The following is an 18,548-nucleotide window of genomic DNA, read 5'->3' as shown; positions in this document are numbered from 1 at the left end:
ACAGGAACAGAATGAAATTAGGCAATGCAATGTCAAAGAAACCAGTCTTAAAAATTCCTCCTATGACCTATGGAAAATCTTGCCAAAACACTGGGGATGGCCAAAAGGATAAGCCTGGCCTGGGATGCTGAAGTCCTGACTCCAGCACTGTAGTGGAACTGAGACAATCTATGCCAGTGCTGCCAGATGGTTGTTTAAGCTCATCTTAAAAACCCTAGTTAGGTATCAGAGTGCTTTTTTCCTAAAAAAAAGTCATACTTTCCTAACACTAGACAATTTATTTTGGGGGTACTTTCCCAAGTGATGAAAGGCAACCCCCACTCTCAATGTACAACGTACAGAACTTTGCAAACTTTTCTAAAATAAACTAAGCCAATTCCTTCAAGCATTCCTTAAAGGGGAATGTTGGCTTTACCTTTTATGTTGCTTTCCTCTAGACTTTACAGTTCATCTTCATCATCTCCAGAATGGCAACACAGAACTAAAAAGGTACTCCAGCTGAGGACTGAGTACACAGGAAGAATCCTGCTTCATGTTTTACTCTATTTTTGACAAGTTCCTCCATCTTGTAATGACATTTCTGGTTTTTCACAATATTACAGCCCACATTATTTCTACAGGACCTACCTTACCTCCAAAGATACCTTTTAATTTGGCAAGCATGTAGTAACTACATTTTACAGTATCTTTTTAATCCTTTTGAGAACTAAAAATATAAGAAACATATCTTTGCCCGACTTCCCTGAAATGCAATCTCACATGGAAGATAACATAGAAAGTTTTATCAAAATCAGAATCTTGTGTATTAGTTAAACTTCCTCACCTACTAGACCAGTTAATCTGATATACTTATTATTAAAAAGCAGTGGTGATTTTTTCCTCCACTAGGTCACAACCTCTAAGCATCCATTATTTAACCACATCGTATTTACCCCAGACCTTCCACGGAATTAAAATTGAGCTGGAGAATACTAAACTGCCTGATCTTCCCTGATTCTGGAAGAAAAGTAGCAAGCCTCAAGTAATTACACAAACAAAAGCACCATAAGTTAAAACTATATCCAACCTTTAACATCTATGCAAGGTGTTATTAAACTGAAGAATACTGTCATATGCACTCATACATGAAAAATCCGAAAATAAAATAGATTTGATCTAAGCATGAAAGCAGCACAGTTCTGGACAGCCTCTCAGGTACACAGACATGCAAACAGGATACATAATGAGCTGTAACATTGTGCTTGATCACTTCAGGAAAGGTGTAGTGGGCAGAGTTTGGGTGCAAGAGCAGGGAGTGGAGCTGACGAGGCAAATGATTCCATGTAGTTGTGGTATTATCACACTGTTTTGTTGGTTTGTTTGGTTTAACTGTTTCCATTTCTTATAAAAGCCTTCATCGATATTTTGAGAAAAGATACTTCATTAATAACTTCCATGGAAGTCCTTACTCTAGAACAACTGTGATATCCCTTTAAAATAATGGCATTAAACTATTTTTAATTCTAACAAGTGTCACTGCCCTTCTTTAGTCCACTCCATTTTTCCAAGGCATGCTGCTGAGTATTTAAAGAAGACGACACCAATTTCTCTAGCAGCTTTCATAAAGTGTTAGAATTATCCTTTGCCTTATTCTTTATCCACCTTGAAATTTGTTTACTTTTTGCAAACTAACTGTATAGATGGATAAGGAGACATGAATTGCACAAACAGAAACCACGCTGGCCTTGGTGCTGCTTTTGTCTTCCTTCCTGAGTTTTTATCCGTAAGCGCATCTGAGTTTTTTCATTTCCTCCAATGAATGCAGGTACTTAGGACAGAGAAGTGCAACCTAATGAGAGGTTAGAGAGTCTTATAATTTTGTTTTAATCCTTCGGCATTATTTATCTTTCCTAAGCTCAACAACTCTAAAAAGTCATGCCTCACTCACCACTTTGTGCACAGCTGCTACCTGTAACACTTCAACTCACTTCAATCAAAATCTTTCCGCTTGTTGAGATGTACAAATTATCAGACCAACAGTCTGATAAACTGCCACCTGCAGTTTAAAATCCAATGAAATGCTAAAGAAATTAAGACGAGAAAAAAGTGATGTTTCACAGGGGAAAAAAAAAAAAAAGCAAACTTCATTCCCCTCAGCTGCCAGTCAGGACTATCTTCAGGAGCGTGTTTTATAACCGTGTCCCTGACTCCGACGGCCTCCAGGCAGCCCGAGCACACAGCTCCCGCCGCGGCTCTGCGGCCCGGGCAGCCGCAGCCGAGGCGGGGACAGCCGAGCGCCCACCCGCCGCCGCGCCTCCGCCCCCTCCCCGCCCGCCGAGCTCCGCCCGCCGCGGCCTCCCCCGCCGCCGCCCGCGGCCTCCCCGCGCCGTGCCGCTCACCAGCAGGGGCACCCCGAAGGTCATCGTGCGGCTCCTCCGCAGCCTCCGCAGCTTCTCCATCCCCCGCTCCCGCCCCCCGGGCCCGGCGCCGCCCTCCCGCCTCCGGCTGGGCCCCGGCGCTTCCGGCGGGACGCGGCTGCGCCAGCAGGGCGCTCCGTCCGCCCGGGCACCGCGCCCGGACACGCCGGTTCCGCTGTGGCCCGGGCGCGGGGGCGCCGCGGCGGCGTCGCTGGGCATCGGCCACGGCTCAACCCCTTTCCTCCTCACATCGCCCCGACACTCGCATCCCCCCCACAAGCAGACGCGCACACCCCCCTCAGCTTTCCTCCCGCCTCGTTGATGAACACGGTTGAGCAGGCCTAGTCACGGGCTGGATCCTTTCATTCTGTAGCCTGCTTTCCTAAGGAAAGAAAATTGCCGAACGTGATCATCTGCTTTTCTGCATTATTATCCCTTGTCCCAATCAAAATGCAATAAAAAAACCTTTTCCAAGAAAGTTGGCTTCAGCAGTGCTAGTGAGCAGCCTTACTCTGATATTTAGAGGCAATAGTTCTTCATACAATTAAATGTGCTGTGCCACCCACCCCGACACAGCTCGGCCACAGCCACAGGCGCGCTGTTGGAGTGCTGACCTGTTCCAGACGAGAGCACCCGTTCTCCAGGCATGGGCTGCAATGTTTTCATATATTATCGTGGCCAGAGGCTCTGCCCTGTCTTGGTAGCCTGTGGCAATCACAGAGTGGAGACAGGAGAATGTCAGGTCCCCTTTTACAGACTTCTGAGTCAGTACACGGCCTTTTCACATTCGAGTCATTGCTGATGGCGTGCAGGGCAGAGACAAAGTGGAACAAGGCACCTGCTGCCTCAACTCAAAGAGTAATTTAAAAACATTTGAAAATGGAACGTTGATGATCCCTTCCTTTGGTTTTCCATTAATGAAGGAAGTGGTAGAGGTACTTAAAAAAGTTTTCTGATCATCTTAGTAAGACAGTACATATATACAAACTAAAATGGGAATAAAATCAAACACGCATACTAAGATAAACTAATATTATTGCAATCCAATGTCCACTAACTTGTTCTGAGAGGCCTACCAGTCTAGAGAGAAAGAATAAGAACTGAAGAATAAAAAAATAACAGCAGGAAATGACTAATTCTTGAGTACCTTAGTAACACAAAGACAACATGGGTCTGAATTCCAGAGATGCAAACTCTCAGCTGGGAGCAGTGAGAGCAAGAGAACAGGTCTGTCTGTGTCCATCCCCATGCTGTGCTGAGCCTGGGATGAATTCATCACAGAGCACAGTCTCAGTGCTGGGAAACCAGGACACCCAGGACCTCTGAAAGCACAACTGTCCCTTCTAAAGAGTTTGAAAAAAATAGGCCTCAAAACACAGACTTCTGAAAAGGAAGGCGACTGACCAAAAAGAAATCAGAAAGAATAATGTCACGAAATTAAAGAAGTTGCTACTATAGATAGAGACATGCTGAGAAAAGAGGTTATTCCTTACTTCCCTCCTCTTATGTCTTCCCTAGAAAGTTTATTTTGTACCTCTACTATTCCAGTGTTAGGCTAACCTCACCTTCAGTCTTACTGTCCCACCTGAATACTATTAGGTCACTTCTAGAGACATAACCCACAGCTGCTGATGCCCACGTGCAGAATTGGTGCCCTGTCATCCCGGCTTTTAAAAGGACATCAAAAGTCCTGGCTGGGAGAAGAAGGGTTAAGAGTTTGTTCCACTGCGATGGGGTGCTCTTGTTAAGATTCACACGGTGTTCTTTTGTTTTCACTGATAACTGCTGTTGGTATTTAAAATTTTTCACGTGGTGTTATGCAGAGAAAGCAGCAAGCGAAAGTAAATGTGTAACTAAATACAAATATGATATAATTATATAATAACAACAATTTTGTAATAATTGGAAGGATCATAAAAATGCCTAAGACAAACATGTTGTGCCAGAGGTGAACAGTAAATTAGGATTTTAAAATGTTTTAATGTTTAATAATCTAAAATGCTGTTAAATTACAGAGGTAAAGCCATCATCAATAAATATTTTATTTCCACAGTGTTGCTTTGTTCTTTTCATTATTTGTTGATCAGTCACCTTGAACAGAGAGGGGTAGGGAGAAACAGTTTGGAATATATTCTTGGTTTGATTTACGGCAGAGATTTGATGCCTCCTTGATGTGACTCCTACTGTCATAAACAGATAGACAAACATAAAAGTGGGTAAACAAACATCTGGGGATTTTATGACATTCACAGTTTGCCCCAGATGTTGTTCCCAATACCTCAAGCACATATTTATGTTCCCAAGTAGGCTAAATGTGGTTTTCTTGTTCAGGTTAGCATACAGCCAATTAAGCATTTTTTACTCTGTGAAGTACCGTGAGAGGGTGTTCTGTGTGAAATGTGCCCATATCCTACACATTTACATGATGCTTCCCCTGAAGGTCAGGTGCAGAGCAGAAACACAAGATGATGGCTGGCTGGCTTTTGTCACAACAAAGGGAATGAGGTGTTTCTGACTGCAGTTTCCCTGGCCTAGACAAATGCTCCGGGAAAGCCCCTTTTCACTTTCCCCCTGAGAAGGACCTTTAAAATTCATTGCACACAATGTGCTGCTGGCTGTTGGCAGAAACCCTGGGAACTTCAGACAAATGAAGCTTGCAATGCTGCAACGGTTTAGGCTGCAATGACGACGACTGCAGGGGAATACAGAGTGAAACAGTACATTGTGCAATATGGTTTCTGGGCAGTGGCATGGAGATCATGATGGAAATCTTATTAAACATCCCTGGACAAGTCATACTAATCAAGATTGGCATTGGACAGGTTACCAGGAGCTGCAGAATTGCTCACAATGCAGCACTGGCTGTAGGTAGCCAAGGTTAATAAGGAACATGACTTTAGTTCAGTACAGAATTTGCAGTAGTTTGTACAGAGGATGAAAATGAGAGGGATGTTGTAAAGGTTTTGTTGCCTAAACACGCATCACTTCAGGAGGCAGTGGAGCGAGGCCATCCTGTGAGTTACACTTCCATCCAGCAGATCTCTTCAGAGCCCCCTGCTTCACTAAGGGCATGCACATATTGCAAACCTTTAAACGTTGTCCGTGCAGACATGATGTACATCATAGCTGAGATCTTCAGCCCTGAAAGCACACACTCCTGTATACCTGAGCGAAAGAAACAGCTGGTTGGACTTAGCATGTGTTTGCAACCAAAAAAAGGAAACAACCACCATCCTAAGAGCTTGTAGCTCTCTCTCGGTGAAGGGTGGAAGTCCTGACTTGGCAGTAGCTGTTGAGAGCACCATTTCTAAAATGGCAGTTCCCTCTCAACACACTGCCTGTTCCTTTTTCATCCTCCTTTGTGTATCCAAGGGAAGTTGCAAGGGAGAGAAGGGGCCTGGATTTCCCCTTTGATTCTTTCCTACACCTTGTGACTAGAATTCCTAGTGAGGTAATTGAGTGGAATATTGTACTTGTCCTTTCCTCATTCTGTGCTTTCTCATCAGCTGTCAGAATTAGCGTAAATGCATCCAAGGACCAGATTCTTGTCAGGAGCCAGCTTGGAGAGGCCAGTGAGCCAGCTGTGCCCAATTTTCATTCCCATGAAATAATGCACACCGCAGAAGGCACCATGGTGGCCCGTGCATTGGAAGGGTCATCTGTGCTTTCCAGATATGGCCCTAAGTTTCCCCCTCCGCCTCCAAAAAGGGAGGAGAAAGGAACAGATTGACATTCTTTGGGTTCACCATTTGTTTTTTACCTTCTTAGGTTGGCTTGAAAATAGGCCGGGGAAGGATGGCTCTGAAGCCATGTTTTATGTCTGTGAGTGCAGGAAGAAAATCTGAAGGAAATACTGACCCTCCAAACAGATTCACTCTCCTCTTCCTTGTGCTCAGGAAGGCCATTTCCCCAAATGCAGCCAGCAAATGTCAGCTAGGAGAGAGATTCCCCAGGAAATCTGGGGGAAAAAAGGAAACCAAGAACACTGCCTAGGATTAGGAAAACTGAGGGGAGTCTGTGCCAAAACGCACCAATATGGTCAAGTCATCTCTGCATCTACTTAGTAGCTGCCACTAATCACCACAGCCCCATACTCTTTTTGACCCCAAAGAAAAGCCACAGTAACACATTCATTTTCTAGGTTCTTTGTTATTACTTTCAAGAGCAGGACAGTCATTCGAGCTCTTAAATTTGAGTATTGAAAATAGGTGGTTGTAGAACAGGAGCACCTTTCATTTGTCCTTCACATGAGTTAGAAACCTGATAATTACAAAAGGGATGGATCTGAGTGGAGATTTGTTGCTGGTCTAAGAGATGAGAAGGTTGAGTTCTGGCTCTGGTTCCTTCACTGGTTGTGGGCAGGTGATTTGTCATTGGGGAAGGGAAAATCCAGCCAAAACAGAGAAGAGACTGCTGGGCTTAAATGGGTAGACGGAGAGATAAAAAGATAAAACAGTTCCAGAGAAGGAACATCACAGTATGTGCACTCTGCCCATACACACGCTCTCATGCCTGAGAGAGTCAGCAGTTCTCAAGGATCATGGAGGCTCCTGGAGAAAAATACAGTTTAGTCACCACAATCCTCAGTTCTGTGTTGGGGTTCACAGTCATTTTGCCAAGCAATGTAGTGGCAGTCCTTGGAAATGGGACTGAAGCAGAAAGGGTCCTCCCTCCCCTGTGTTGTCTGTCGAAAAGAGAAACCAATGTGTGCAAAAAGGTGTGAGGAATAAATAGAACAAGAGAGCAGGGATGTTATTTGGGGGCAAACTGGGCACTTTAGACCCGTGTATGTCTACAGGTTCGCGATGTGCCTGAGGCTGAGGGGGCTGCAGAGGTGGAGGGGGACTCCTCATCCGTTGTGTCCCCTTGTTCCTCCTTGTGGAGGCCAAGGCTGATGTGGCTCTGCAGGGCTGCTGGGGTCAGCCATTCCTTGGGGAGGCAGCTCTGGAGGAAGGGGATGCACGAGCTGAAGTAGGCCAGGCGGTTCACCCAGCGGGGGATCTCTTTCCCACATAGTATCTGTGGAGTAAACCGGAAAAGGAGCATGATTAGTAGTACCAAAACAAGCATAGAGGCAATGTCATCCCCACCCACACCACCACCTCAACAGGGCCAATTCCCTGTTGTTCAGAACAGAAAGGAGCATCTCCTGCAGTCAGAAACAGCTGTAACTGCCAACATTGACACACTGCCTGACATGCACAGGGACCCCCGCCAGCCATCAGCCTTGTCAGCATCATAACAGAGACCAAGAAAAACGTTTCATGGCCCTCAATGGCTTTGGTGACTCTGTTCTCCAGGCAGACCATGGGTAAAAGAACAGGCCTGTTGAGGCTTGTCAACCAAGACAATGACATTCCTTTAGCAAGTAGCTCAAAAAGTCTGGAAAAAATATTTAAGCTTTGCTGGCCAGACCTTGAGAAGCCCAGAAGCTGAGTATGACGAGGTAGATGGAATGCCTGAGAAGCTGTTCTTGTTGCTCTCTTTTCTTCCTTGGGCTGACACAGTAGTTCAGTCAAATTACAATATCTGGGGTCCTTTTCCTATCCTACCATACCACTCTCTAATTTCTCCTAATATGGGGAAAAAAGCAACAAAAAAATCCATTCCAATCTAGGTTGTAAGTATCTCTGTTCCTGATGTTCCTGGCACTGATTTGGGTTACACTGTGCTAGCACAGATACTGTTTTCCAAGGTCATATCAAATTCAGCATGATGAAACAATTTGATTTATACTGCAGACCCTTTCTTCTGTAGCATTTGGCCACACAGACATACAGGTGCCAGATTTTAATAGCTGTACCTGGCTTAGACCACATAAAGTATGTTTCCCTTTACATTTTACTATATCCCGTACCAGGCACAGAAGAGACATGGGGAACTGATAAGCAGTTAGTAAATTTAGTGCCTGTGTAGAGGGCCCTACACCGCTATACTAGAGCCTGAAGTCCATAGCAGGTTCAGGAGTCATAATACCTGAATTCTCCTTCCCTCCCTGTGTTGTTTCCCATGGAGCAAGGGAGACAGAGGGAAAACTCCACCCCACAGACCTTGTCCCACAACTTACATGAATTAGTGGTTCCAGGGTTGTCCATACTGTACCTTTTGCCAATGCTAAATTCCTCTGCTCTCCCTCCCACCCCCTTTTTGACTAAAACCACGCTTAATTTAATACTAAGTACTGCAAAAACTCAAAGGGTGTTTGGAGTCCACTAAGATGACTTGGTGAGAAGTCTCTTATTGGCAAGGTAATGTTTTCAGGGAGAATGGAACCTTTTCTAGAGGATGGGCTGTGCTGTGTTATGGCTGTTATGGCTGACCAGCAGCTGGTCCCTCCTGCATATGGCCTGGGCAGAATGCTCCAAGCCCCGCTCCAACAGTCACCTTGAGCATAAGGGAATTAGTTTGCTCCAACAGTGTGGCATTTCCAATGAGGTGTGGAGAAGGCAGCAGACCTGTGACCATGCTAATTTGACTACAGAACTCACTTTATTGTGACACGCATTGTTTAAAAATCAATGTGTGAAATTGGAGACATTATCATTAGGTATCAGAGAATGAGCAGAGCCATTTAGCTGCTAAAATTACTTGCAAGCATAGACTGTTCTTTACCTAATACACTCCAAGGACTTCTATTTCAGTTCTTACCAATGCTGCATTCCACTTAACCTTAGATACAGCTAAATGAATCTGTATTTTTGAAATTTTTTAATCTGGGAACAATTACTTTATTAACAATTTTTCATCTCTGTCCAGATACCCTGGTTTCCATTGCTAGAGCTATTGCCTGACCCTATAAGTGGATAACCTCTCCAAAGATGCTTGAGACTCATTCATAGAAAATTTGCTGATCCATTTGATTTTCTCACCAGACAGACAATTTTCACAAGAATATTGTTCAAGTTTAAGACTGTATTTGATGTGTTCTACTCAAACATTTTGACCTACACTACACTACTTTGACCTGAGCCAAAGTCACAAATTGCACTACAATTTCCCTCAGATTTTGTAGCATTCCTCTTTCTTCCTCTTCAGGAACTTAGGCAACATATTGCCATAGAAAATAACTCAGTTTAGGCTCCCTGTGATGTATGCATGCATGTGAGTTTAGTTCTCAAGCAGTGTAAAGCTTTTATTAAAACTTCCTCCCAGATATTAATAGATAGAACAACTAAACCAGGGTATGGTTCTTCAGAAAATCAGCTGAAACAACAGAACAGCATAAGGTAAGATGGCCTGAAATGGAAATACTGCTTTTAAGAGTTGGGTTTATTTTCTAAGCAGATTCCCTAGCAACTGAAATAGCACTTCCCAATGTGGAAGCAATGCTGAGATGTTTGCCTTTTTTTTTTTTAATAGGAGCTTCTTCACCCAGAATGAATCAATAAGGCAAGGAAGAGCCAGGAAAAGAATGAAGATGTGTGGGCATTGGGCCACCAAGCAACAAAGGGCAGTTTGTGGAGCTCAAGGATAATGATGAAGTCAGAGTGGTTTCCCTTACCTCAGTCTTGCTTGTCACATCACCTCTTGTCAGTGTAGCCTCATTACTATTCCACAGCAGGACACAATGTTCAATAGGAGCAAAAGGGCAATGGCAGGGAATGCTACCAACACTACAGTCTGCTTCTGTGTTTTTCACTCCTTGCCATAAGGCATATTGTGCTGGAGCATCCAGCAGTGCTTAGCTAATGGGGAATCATCAAATGAACCTGGCTGCCATGGGATTAAGCCAATTGAGTTTAAATAAAACAGCACAAGCAAGATTAAGTGGGTGTTTCCTAACTGCATATGAAGTCTCAGAAAAATCTACCTACTGCAGCTCTTCTGAGACATTCTCCACTGAAAACCACTCACTGGAACAATAAATTCACTGAATGCTGTTAGCACCCATTGTTTCCATCAGCAGAACCCTTTTTCAGATGTTTTTAGAGTTCAAGATTTCACATGGGGTTTTTTTTCCTTGTCAAAAAGTGGGGTTTTCTCTGTTGAAGGGGATGAATTTCTCTGTGCTAGGTCATGTACTAACTCTGACAGGAGATGTAAATAAATAATAAACTGTTGCAGGTCAGAAATTGCAGCAAGCACAACTTCCGATTGCCTGAGACCAGGTCTTGCTTCAGGCACTTGGGCAAAGGCTGCACATACTTGCAGCTTCCACTGAGCAGCACCTGCTGACAGAGAGCCAAGTCTCCCATAGCTGCAGCTTTTTCTGGGGACTCTGTGTAAGAACTGTGAGTGACCCAGCTGGCACCTGCAGAGTCAAGTGGAAAGAGCCGTTCAGCCATCCATGGCTGAAGCCAAATGGGCAGGAGAAATGGGACCAGACAGTTTGGGTGCTTCTTATAGGCGATTGTCAAATCCACAGCAGGATTTCAAGTCAAGAAACAACTAATTCAGGATATGAAAATATCCTCCAAGCATCTTAAGCTGTGTCATTTTGCACTAAACAGTCACCGGCTAAAATGTCCAAACTGCCTTACACCCTCTCCCCTCCCCTAAGTGTCCTAGGAGCTACCTGTCCCACCTGGGCAAGGCTTTAACACTTTCCTGTAAAGCTTTGCAGTGGGCAGGGGAACAGCCTAGCAGCTGAGCAATGTGGGCTGAAATGCCATCCAGCAATGGAAGATGCTGAATCTTCTGCCTTCTAGAAGACAATGTTATCAATGTGCTGCTTTTTGCGAAGGCTTTGGTTCTATGAGCATATGCTAGACATTATCTGAGGTAGTCTAACAGGCTGAGCCCCTTTCAATATATAGAGAAGAACTGATCAGTTGTAGGTCCTAAGAGAAAGCTCTCAAATGTAATAGGTTCTGTGCTGTGCTGGATGATGCAACTGGGGCAATTCAAGCCATGCACAGAAGTATAATTCAAGGCACTGACGATGTTTTTTGTAAGTGAGCCCTCTCAGTGGCTCCATGTAGTGCTCCAATCCATGAAAATCAAGATAAACAGAGGCAACATAACATTGCTCAAACAATACAAGCCAATTATTTAAATTCTTGTCTTCAAACTGAGGCTTGGAGAGTTCAGTGCTGAAGATCTGCTGTACCACCCACTGCCTCTTCCACTTAGCAGCCCTGCTAAAGATGAGGTGGCATCTACATAGGACATGTATCCATTGGAGCTACTGTACAGAATTCCCCTCGGTGTCTCTTAGAGAATGCAAAGGCGTTTTATTGGCACCTGAGGAGTCTAACACACACCTCGGAGCAATTTAAGAGCAAAGGCTTTAGAACTCCAGGGGAATCATTACAGTATTTGCATAGAATGGCTCCTACAAGGCCTACAAAATACAGCATAGATTATCCTCATCAGAATTTCAGAATAAGGCCATTAGATACAAACCAGCACACCTGCCTAGGCAAGGCCTGCAGGCTATGCTAGAGCAGTCAAAACACATATGTAGAAAGAGAAAATGGCAATTCAATCTATGTAGTTCTTTGACACATCCAGAATGAACCAGTAACCCAAGGCACAGGGACGTCTTTTTTGCCACCTCACAAAAACTAACCTGGCAGCATAACTGCCCAGTGCTGGCAGAGCTAAGGGTGTTTGAGTGCATCAATAAGGAACATTCCTATAGCTCTGCACCTCAATCAGCTGCTGCACATAGGATGTAGACTGGAAATAACATTTCTGAGAGAATGGACATAACCACCTTCACAGCACATCTGAAAGTACAATCTCACCTTGGTGAAGTTGGCATGCTAGGATCAATTGCTTGAAACAGATTTATAGTATACTGACTGTGTAAAAATTACAGTCTCTACTCTGGGGAATTTAAGTAGCCTGAGGGAATCAACAGACTAGATGAAGTGCCACTGGGCTGTGAAGCTGCCTGCAGTACATGTTCAGCAGAGCCAGGAATGGCCTGTGACTTACAGAGGAAAGGGTATAGCTGAGAAACTGTAGATGAGAATAAATGAGCTCAGTAATGAAGCTGCATTCTGGGAGGTTGCAACCTGAGTCAAAGGCAGGAAGGTAGCAGCCAAGTCAAAGGTATTTTAAATGGTTTTAAGCAACTGCCTCAAATGCTCCCACTCCCCTATGCAATCCTTTTTTGTTCTGCAATGGACAGGGCATTGAAGCTCCTGCAGGTCTTCTCCAGGACCATGGGTGTGGTAAAGTAGAGGTAGCATCTGCACCCTCTATCTGAGATTGTTCAGGAGTGTGAAAAAAAGGAAAGCATTGAAAGGAGGGACTAATACCCACTGTCTTGCTCCCCTTGTGAAGCTAGCTGGAAGCATGTCAGTCACCTCACCTCTGCAGATGTGTGGTAGAAGGGAAGAGTTGCCTTTCTGCAGCAGTCTGTGCGCACAGATGATGGGGTAGGCAGCTCTGGGTCAAAGGAGACAGCTGGCTTATAGCACCTCAGCACTCATAGCTCTGTTTCAGCTTCATTGGCCAGGCCACCAGTGGAGAGACACAGTGGCTGCAATTGTGATATCTTGTTGAACCACATTCAGAGTTGAATTCTGAGTGGCATCACTGATTAGCCATGCACCAACACTGGAGCATGGCAGTGCCCTCTTGAGCATGAAGGTCTTTGAAATGAGCACTTGTAAGTACAGCCAACAGCTGCAGGGTGATAGGGTAGGTAGCACGTGGCCTCATAGTGAATGACCATTTAGGGAAAACTGAGTATAATTGAGTCTGGGCTTGTTAATGGCATTTAAAATAAAGAATTTCCCACCAAATGAATGAACAACTGCAAATCATTCCTGTTATCATGATGGCATGAAGAGGAATTGTCTTCTCCTAGCAGATGCTGTTTCAAGACCAGTGGCTGAGAGCAGCTGTTGGTTAACAAGGTCATCTTTTCAAGTGTCGTATATATGCTGAGCATGACCAGGCCAATCCATATGCATAGAGGGACAAACATTGAGAGTGTCTATTTTTCCTGCATGGCTAACCAGAAAAATCTTGTGTTTCAGTCTCAAGCCTTGTTTTTTAACATTAGTGAGAAGCAGGTTGCTGCAGATGGAGATACAATGAGGAGGGAGAGTACAGGAACTCACAGAAATAAAGATCTTCTGTATGACTGTTGGCAGGAGCCTAAGCAAAAGGTTCCCGTCTCAAAAGCCTTTCAACATATTCAAACAGTTCATTACACTCCTCACACTTTTCATTTATCATCAGGCAGTGGTGAAAAGGACAGGGGTATTTTTTGCCATCTTCAGTCACGGAAAGGAGGCACTGTTCTCAGGCACTTGCACACACACAGACTCAAAGGCTCCGCGAGGGACTGACTAGAAATGAACTTTCCAGACAGTGTGAACTAACTTAGCTCCAAGGTATCATGCTCATTTATAACAGATAAGGAAGCAGGGGTTTCAATTTGGTAAGACAGATGCAAAAAGCAGATCAAATAAAATGGGTGGATCAACCCACCACATTTACACCAGCCCCAGAGAGCTTGAGATATTTTTCTTTTGTTAAACTTCCACTTAAAATATCTTCATTTTTAATCTTTTTTTTTCTATATGGATCACATTATAGGGAAAACCTAAAATAGCTGCAGAGATATATATTGTGACAAAATCAGGCCTTTTTCAAAAATTTGAAATGATGGGCTAAAATCTTGCCATTTAGGGGGGTTGATTTCTCTTTCAAATTACCTGCCAATGCATATTATTCTCCTGCACAAATAGATAAATGGAGAAAGAAGATGGACTGAGAGCTGAAAAGTGCATATAAAAAGTTATCCCAGTAATAATTTTGTTGGGCTATTCAGGATTGCAAGGCTAGAGAGGTTAACAGTGGGCGGGGGGGGGGGGGATTATAGAAGCCTTCATTCTAAGGAATTCCCAAAGACTTCATAAATCTAACTTATATACAATCTACACCTAGAAGTGTTATTTTACCACTGCAAAGACACCACATCAGGAATGCAATACAGCAATTTATTAACTGCATGCAGTCAAAACTGTGCATGCATACAGGCAGAAGCAAGATGAAAAAATTACATCTATCTGAAACCATGAGAATAAATTTATGGGTGCAGGGCTTCTTTATAAACAAGTTTCTTTTAAACATATGTGGCAGCTAAAAACCAGAAAACAAACACAGCCTGTTCTCCATGGAGCTAATAACATTCAAAGGCTGCTGCAATGAGGCAAGTCTTTCCATCAGCTTCACTGAGGACTGGCTCAGGCACCAGGAAATAAAGCTTCCCTAATGTTCTTTCATGTCATGTGGCTGCTTATTTGTTTGTTTCTTCATTTTCTTCTGTCTTTTATGTCTGTTGGGCGCATTGTCTTTCCTGCCATTAACAGAATTGCACATAGGTTTTTACTCAACAAACACCTACCTCCTCTGCAACAGAGGCAACTGAAAAGCAATTGTTGACTAAGGAAGACATCAGCATTATTTGTCTACTTAGGATTTGCTAAAGATTGGTTTATAAAAGCTTTTGCTGCTTTTGACTGTGATTCAAATGCCACCTGAACCTCCTTTCTCTGGTGTATAATCCTTTCTATGTGATAGCTTTCAGGCCAAAGGAAAGCTTCCTAGATTTTAATAGCTTGATGATAAGAAGTCACATGTGCCTGGGGATGGACCTGAAAAGTCTTGAATTATTCACTGATGATTAAAAAACTGCCCTCATCTGATCTTTGATTCAGCAAACCTGCTTTATTTCAGAGAATTTGCTGAAAGTCAAGCTTCTCTGAAGAAAGCAGGATTCTGATGTAGGTTTGTTATGTGCTGTCAGTTTTGCTGAGGCTGAAAAAGGATGGGTGAATACTCAGAGAGGAAATAATATGTACTGACTACCATCTCCTGTCACTTCAGCACCACACACTCCACAAGTAAAATACAATCCCTCTGTTCTACCAAAACTCTAGCCACACTGACAAAGGATAACTGGGACAGCCACATCATTGGGGATGTGTACACCAGGCCAAGCTGTACAGCCAATCACAGAGATATCTTCTGCTGCACTGCAGTCACAAGAGATGCATATTTCCTGCTGTCACAGTGATACACAATGACAATGTCTCCCTCTGCTATTATCAATAGGACAGATCTCTAGCAATAATACAAAGGAAGGGATAAAGAAGCCCTAGCAACCATCCTAGACCCAGTGATCTGCCTGCCAGCAAACTTGATTGCACCAGGATCATTCCCTTCCTCTCAAGGAGATTCAGGTGTGTGGCTTTACCAAGCATTTCCATCTGGAATGCAGGTTTAATAATATCCCTATGGTGTCAACATCAATGATGGGTATGCTAGATGCCTGCTGCAGTCCTCAGTAACCATCAGGATCCACTGTGCAGACTCCATCTGTTAATCTTCAGGATATTTCCTGTTGGAGACCATCCTTTTAGGCTGATTTGAGAGACTCCTGGCAACTTCAGGAGACTGGAAGCTATTTACCTCCCAGGCTGAGCATTGTAATGCTGCAGCCCTGGGACTCTAGCTGCAAACTATTTGACTAGGACAGAGTTCATAATCCCTGCCTTCTAGAATCCAGCCTCATCTAGGATGCTAAAGAATTTTCCAAAGCTGATCTCAGCCACCTCAAATGCTTAGATGATTCTCTTTCCCTCCTTTGTCAACAAAGAATAGGCCCAGCTCACTTTGTTAACCTCCAGATGTATTTTCTAAGGCCACTTCAGCCCAAGGAAAAGATCACTAGCTCTCCAAAAAATTTTCTCTTTCTAGAAACTTCTGAAAATTTTACAACTTCAAAATGAGCTTCTAAGACAACAAGGACAAAAATTCTGATTTAGGCCTCTCTCTTCTCCTGCTGAAATGTGTTATCTCCCTGTTTATGTAAATAATTAAGATTGGACAGTTCCCACATGAGAGGCTGAGGGATTCCCTGCTTCAGAACATCTTGTGGCTGATATTCAGGAGAAATTTTCCTGAAATGTAGGACAAAAAGGTAAATGAATCCTTAGTCTGACTTGCTCTCCTGCACCTCAACAATCTTCTCTCTTTCAGTTACTTGTGAATGAGTAATGTCTCATCAGCTGGAAGTTCTGTTTGAACCCACAAAACATCCTAGTATTAGTTTTATTAAAACTATCAGATCCTTCTAAAAGTCTCTTTTTTGAATACCTGGTTTACTCCAAAAATCCTAGTTCAACTCTAATAATTAGTTCAAATTTTAACCATTTGTCCAGATGGCATCTTTGAGCCCTGTCCTTTAGATCCCATCATTTGGATCAAGAAATGCTGAGCAATAAGGAAACATTTATTATTTAAAGTAGTAAAATGGTGAAAAAGATCAGTAGGTACAAAAGGAAGCTGGATAATAGGATACCAGTCTTTTTCCTCAAAAAGTTAATTCCTGAAATCCAAATGACCTTAGAAGGCCTTCTGAAGAATGACCAAATGTGGGCACTAACTTCCCAGTTGGGTCTGATGTTTTTTAATACATTTCTCTGGGTATAAGAGGAAGACAAGATAATTTGGGAAGCAAATAAGGATTTTTGACTGTGCTTCATTGCCCCTCAGTGATGTAGTGAGATTATGCTTTCATAAACTCTGAGGGAATCCATACCAGACCATTCAGGTGTTTCTCAAGGTATACAGGGGGTTTTGATCTTTTCCAGTACTTAAGATAAATTACTCATACAAATCAAAAAGAGATCATTCCTCTTTCAAGAAGATGAATGAAAGATGTGATACAACAATAAAATCTTTTGCCACTGCCATCCTCAGGTAAAGCTCCAGCATCAACAGTTGCTAAGGCAAATCAAACCACTGCCTCTCAGTTCATTTTCTTATTATAATGAGCATCAACTTCATGTGTTATCAAAAGGCCCCATAAGACCCACTGACTTCATTGCTTTCCCACCACTAGGTAAGGCTTTTGGGGATTAAAAGGGGCTGCCTTCCCTGGTGCTCAGAAGCCATACTTCTTTGATAATGACGTGCTGCATGTCCTATAACAAGGTGCTAGAGGGTTTCCTTAAATGGGGAGAGTTGCTTGGCAGTAATCACATTAATGAAAGGAGAAGGAGTGGATTCCTTGAGTCATTTCACTTATCTTCCAGTCATGGTGCTGATTCAGAGGTGTTTTTCTCCCTTCCCATGGCGGTTTGTCCTTTTCTGAGATGTGTTGTAGCAACTGTCGTCACTCTGGTAAGAACACAGCTCCACAGCTTATTTAGGAAACTTCAGAAGCATAGAAAATTGCTGGTGAGAAGTGGAATGAGTTGTCTTCTGTTTGTGAATGGGCTAAGACGCAAAAGCTTTTTCAGAGTCCTTAAGATCCAGTGACATGTGTGATCCTTACACTCAACACTGAGGAATATCACCAGACTGGAGAAGAATGTCAAAGCAGTAAACCCTCATCCTCCGTCTGATCCTCTAGTTGCTGCTATCTCCTGTGCAGAAGCTGTCCTCAGGCACGGTACGCTCAGCATATGCACACCCATCCAAAGGGCTCCTATTCTTATACGCCCAAACTCAAACCATGTCTGTCAACCTTCCACCTTTACATGTGTTTGGAAGTACAGGCTGTGCCAAGTATGCTTTTGCCTCTCTCAGAATCTGCCTTCCACAAGTCCAAATTCTATTGTAGGCTTGCAAGAAAATGATGAGCCATGCTCTTGCACTGAAAAGAGCCTTCTGACAGCAATTTCACAATTTCCCTGTGTCTGCATGCTCCTACCCTTACTTATACCCAAAGAAAAGACTTGGTGACAAAGTGTGTAACTGCAAGTCTTTCTTGGCACCTCACATCATAGTTACTTGTGGCCCACTGCTGCAGTGACCAGTGCTTCTGCAAAGCAGTGGCAAGGATAGGACCTAAGACCTTCAGGTCCTCCCAGGGGCCTTACAGTATAGATATTTCTTTGAGTTTGTCTTTTCCCTGCTTTTATGTCTTGTTTAGAGCAATTTATAACTTCTGTCCTTTTTCTATCTCACATCTCCATGTTCTAAAAGAATCAGGAAATTAACAGTTCACATTATGAAAATAAATAATTATTTTAGCCTTTTTTATTTTGTTTGTTTTAAAATGTTTTACTGATGTTCAAAAGCCAGTATTTTTTACCATCTGGCAGAGTTTAAATAGCCTTTTTCATCAGCCAGGACAACTCATAAAGAACATAAATATTTTGCAATTACTTGAAGGGCCCTTTGAACATATTGCTGTAAGTATATATTGGGGACGATTGCAGGGGATTGTTAGGAACA

The 18,548-nt window shown here is 43.3% G+C and overlaps 2 protein-coding genes across 2 annotated transcripts in view; both read right to left on the bottom strand.

Annotated features, from left to right (window-relative positions):
• Positions 1-2,470, bottom strand: part of COX16 (cytochrome c oxidase assembly factor COX16) — a 45,424-nt gene extending 42,954 nt beyond the window's left edge. Inside the window, exon 1 of the mRNA XM_066188195.1 lies at positions 2,379-2,470. Coding sequence (XP_066044292.1) covers positions 2,379-2,438 — 60 coding nt within the window. The 5' untranslated portion in view covers positions 2,439-2,470. The remainder of the gene's footprint in view (positions 1-2,378) is intronic.
• Positions 2,471-4,392: 1,922 nt separating this feature from the next.
• The window catches only part of LOC136292457 (deubiquitinase DESI2-like), a 54,444-nt gene continuing 40,288 nt past the window's right edge, over positions 4,393-18,548 (bottom strand). Inside the window, exon 5 of the mRNA XM_066188193.1 lies at positions 4,393-7,415. Coding sequence (XP_066044290.1) covers positions 7,173-7,415 — 243 coding nt within the window. The 3' untranslated portion in view covers positions 4,393-7,172. The remainder of the gene's footprint in view (positions 7,416-18,548) is intronic.

The sequence above is a fragment of the Chamaea fasciata genome, unplaced genomic scaffold (genome assembly GCF_029207755.1).
Source record: "Chamaea fasciata isolate MVZ Bird 193981 ecotype frontalis unplaced genomic scaffold, bChaFas1.0.hap1 SCAF_7, whole genome shotgun sequence".
Taxonomy (NCBI): Eukaryota; Metazoa; Chordata; class Aves; order Passeriformes; family Sylviidae; genus Chamaea; species Chamaea fasciata.
This window is presented reverse-complemented; position numbering and strand designations above follow the sequence as displayed.